General features: G+C 42.1%; 1 protein-coding gene across 1 annotated transcript in view; it reads left to right on the forward strand.

The window, feature by feature from the left end:
- Window positions 1-2,580, forward strand: part of LOC145412463 (carbohydrate sulfotransferase 14-like) — an 18,977-nt gene extending 16,397 nt beyond the window's left edge. The window contains exons 6-7 of the mRNA XM_080282348.1: window positions 1,025-1,234; window positions 2,352-2,580. Coding sequence (XP_080138474.1) covers window positions 1,025-1,234; window positions 2,352-2,580 — 439 coding nt within the window. The remainder of the gene's footprint in view (window positions 1-1,024; window positions 1,235-2,351) is intronic.
- The last annotated feature ends 1,721 nt before the right edge of the window (window positions 2,581-4,301 follow it).

Here is a 4,301-nt window from a genome sequence, read left to right on the forward strand (position 1 = left end):
GGGAATAGGAAGGGAATTAAGAGGCGATTGCATAACCTGGCAGCGGAGTCGCCAAGCTATGTCAGTGCCCCAGCATGAAGGTACCCCTCCCCAGCACCATACTGTACTGTAAACCGATTGTACATTGACGCTTTATTTTATAGAGAGTCAAAACAAACTTCAGAACAGCAGGGGTTGCATATAAACTTCATTAATTCCTTCTACACAATCTGTATAGTTGCAGAGGGCCTCCCGTTACTTATGAGGGCCCTTATCAAGAACACAGTTTATTTCATATATAGCAAGATCGTATCTCTTGAGGTTATTGAGTCCGTTTCAATAATCCGATTGTTGAGCCCATATCAGCAGTCGAAACTCTGCGTTCTTTCCAGATTTCTTGAAGAGCAGTTCCAGTATTATGATTTTGAAGTCCAATATAGTGGTCATTACTTAAAGTCTAATACAGTATTATTCCAGTGATCTAATATCTGTTCCCGTGGTCTAATTGTATAGTTTCCATTCCATAGGTCTAATTTTGAAGCCAATGACAGTGATCTTATTCTGAACCCCATTCCAGTAGTCTAATGCTGGAATTTACCCTATTAGTCCATTTCTTGGCTCCCTTTCCAGTTATTGAAGAGTTTGTTTCAGTATACCAGTTTCAAACTCTAAGGCCCAGTGTTCTTTCCATGCATCCTATATTACACGTTTTATTCATAAATACCCATTTCCCGTACGTCCTAGTTTATAGGTTCCCGTATTCTGTTGTTTTCTGTACCACCACCCAGGTACGCCCAGAGAGATCTGTGCCCTGTCAACGGTACCCTGAGAAGAGTGATAAATTACGGCGCGTTCGTTAGATGAAATTGGTGGCGCATGAGAATGAACTATGTCTTACTGCTGATAATGATGGTTTTTTCCTCCACCATTTTTCCCCAGATACTGCTGGAGAGACTTGTCTCACGTCAGCGGGTACCAAATTCAACGAGTTCGAATGTAAATAATGAAGATGATTTCTCCTCCCCCCCTTCCCCCCACCTTTCAGATATCCCCGGAGAGACTTGTACCTCGCCAATGGGACCCTCAGGATTGTGCCCACCTTCAGCGAGTTCGTCAGGTACCTGGTCAAAAAGATGCCAGAGGAGTACGACCCCCACTGGAAGCCCATCCATCTCCTCTGTGCAGTGTGTCGGGCCAATTACACAGCCATCGTTCACACCGAGACGTTCCAGAAGGATATACATTACATTATGAAGTTAGTTTCGCTATAGTGCAAACAAGATTCGTCTCATGCCAAAATCTCTCGTCTTTTCTTTCGAACGTTCAGCTTAATCTGTCAATAAGAGTCCACCGCTAACGTTTATACGGAAACATTTCAAGATACACATTGCATTATGAATCTTGCTGAACTGTGCAAATGAGATTTAATTATTGTTTTCTTTGTTGTTTTCTGACCTCAGTTATCTGTCTGTCTATCTGCCTGTCCATCTCTGTCTATCTATCTGGCTGGTTGGCTGGCTGGTTGTTTGTCTGTTTATCTATAATGTCACCGTTGTTGTTAACACAATGGTTTTCAATTTCACCATCATCGTACATCATCTAGCTAGCTTAAGACAATTTTTATGGGTAAAAGATGCATCCTATGTTTTTGTGCAATAACTAGTACACTTCCGGGTTTTTCTGCGTTGTACACTCCCATGCAGCTATAAATCTTGTAAACGAAGGACTGATGAGGTCGAATTAGTTGCCAGATTATCATGTGGGCTTAACAGGTAAAACGTGTGTGTGTGTGTGTGTGTGTGTGTGTGTGTGTGTGTTTTGAAAAATGTGGAGAAAGGGGAGGCGTGTTAGGCATTGAGGAGGAAGTGGAGTAAAATGATGCATGAACATGGGCCATAGTCATCAGGCCATAGTCATCAGGATGACATAATATTTTAGCTTCCAACCCTCCTCCTCCCACATAACTGTCCTCACACTCGTTACCAGAATACTGAATCTTCGGTTGTTGCTTAGAAGTCACTAGTCCCACATTCTTGAGATTCGAATTCGATAGCGAGTGTTTGATGCAGAACTATCCGGAAATGTGTAGTGTTAAGTCTTAGTAATTTATAATATTTTACAAATTTTTTAAGGTTATGATCTCACCAGATGAAAGTGACAGGAGCGAGAGATGCCACACTTTGAAACTATTCTGTTTTGTTTGTTACCATATTCAGTGGGTGTGGTTACTATTAGATCAAGTTTACGCAAAAACAATGATCTTCGAAAATTGTCTTGTCACTTGATATATTGTAGTCACACGTGTCTGGTGGGGGCTTTTTCAGCTCCGTGTTACTTTTTGCTGCTCCCTTACATGACCTGTTCTTCAACAGGAAAACGGGCCTTGATACTAAGGTAGACGAGAAACTGATAAACACCGAGAAGAACAAAGGTCGCGGCAACACCCAGGAGCTGCTGGTGACCTACTACTCCACGCTGGACCCGCTTGTCCTGGAACAGATTGCTCGAGTCTACAAGAAGGACTTTATATTGCTCGGTTACGACCCCACCAGTCTCCTCAGCCGCATTTCACCTAATGTAACAATTGACTGGAGAGGATGAGGCCGCCGGCTTTCATAGAATAGCTAATTTAATGTGCAAGAAGCCAAAGAGTTACACTTTAACCTTTTTTAACACAGTAAACATGAAACACACACAGTGGTCGTGATACAGTTGTTACTTCTCTCGACTTACAAATATTACAGTAAAGCTTCAAATTTCCCAGCTGTGGAGCCGTGGAGTGCACACCTTGCCCAAGATTTGTGCATATCCATGGTCGTCCGTCAAGACATCCGTATATTTTCTAGTCATAAAGAATTATCGCAATTAGGAGTGATTTGTGTAACATAGGGATATTGGCTCTTCTGTGATATATGAGACCATCGCTGTGAAGGCAAACCCTAACATAGTTTATATCTGACGTCACTGAAGCTAGGAGACTCCCAATAGATGACGGCTTTGAGAGAAATACATGATGTGGGTGGAAAGTATTCATCTTCTCTTCCTAGTTGCTGAATCTGCTCTGTAAAGTGGCATGCAGGCTAATACCATGTAGAGGTAAGTGGTCCATGATGACTGTCAAATACTGGGGACTTTGCTACACCTTCGGGGAACTGTCGACATCTTCAGGACTTTACTTAAACCTCTGTGGCGTTTTCTACTCATTTAGGGATTTTTCGAGAACTTCAGGGACCTACACCTTCCAGGGCTTACCTACACCTTCAGGAACATGTGTACACCTCCAGGTACTTATCTACAAATTCAGGTACTTTGCCAATACCTTTAAAATCTTTCATACACTTTCGGGGACTTAGACACCTTCAAAACTTACCTTCACCTTCAGGAACTTACAAACACCTTCAGGGATCTGCCTACTCCTTCCGAAGTTACCTAAACTATCGGAAACTCGTCTAAATCTGCGCGTTCTCAGTTTACAGAATGCCGTCATGAGCCATCACCTACTGTAGAACCGTACGCTCGTTGGCTTAGGACATTTCCAGTTCCTTAACTATTTATTTTGCATATTACACATTCTCTTATATGCTAGCTGTTCCATCATTTTGATATGTGGCATAAACTGCATGATTACGTTGGCGTTTGGGAGTCTCCATTGCCCAAGAGAATTCGATCCTTTCAAATCTTCCATTACTCTTCCTTCCCCTCCTTCCCTTCTTATCATCCTTCCTTCCCTTCCCTCTTCTATCCCTACCTTCCATCTCGTCCTTCTTTCCCATTGTCAGTGCCATGTACCCAGACACTGAACTCATGCAGTACCTCCAACACAACCGCTTCACCCCGAATGCGATTTATATATGTTAGTCCAGATGCTGGCACGTGATATTATCCCACTTAGGAGAGCGCTCTAGTATGGAAGGAGTTAATGAAGAGAGTGTTCTTGTACTGAAGGGGTTAATGAAAGCTGTATCTAACCGCTGTCTAATCCCTCTAGTTCAAACAGTCTCTTCTAAATTGTCTGGAGATTGTAGGGATATCAAAACAGAGGCAGCCAGGCTCACACTAGCCCCTTTTGAAGTTCATAGGGATCAGAGGACGCTTGGCTACCGTAGTTCAATGCATTCACCCAATGAAAGCAAAGAACGTCATTATTATTATTATTATTATTATTATTATTATTGCTGGGAATGGATTTATGATAGGCCATATTATATCTAGGTAAATCAGTTAAAGTCTAACAATCAACAAAGCCGGTGCAGGTTTAGTTCTTTTAATTTCTTCAAAACGATGGTGTATTTTTTATCTTATTTTTGCTATCTCCAGACAGT

The sequence above is a fragment of the Coenobita brevimanus genome, chromosome 93 (assembly GCF_032717465.1).
Source record: "Coenobita brevimanus isolate Jiangsu-jjx chromosome 93, ASM3271746v2, whole genome shotgun sequence".
NCBI lineage: Eukaryota > Metazoa > Arthropoda > Malacostraca > Decapoda > Coenobitidae > Coenobita > Coenobita brevimanus.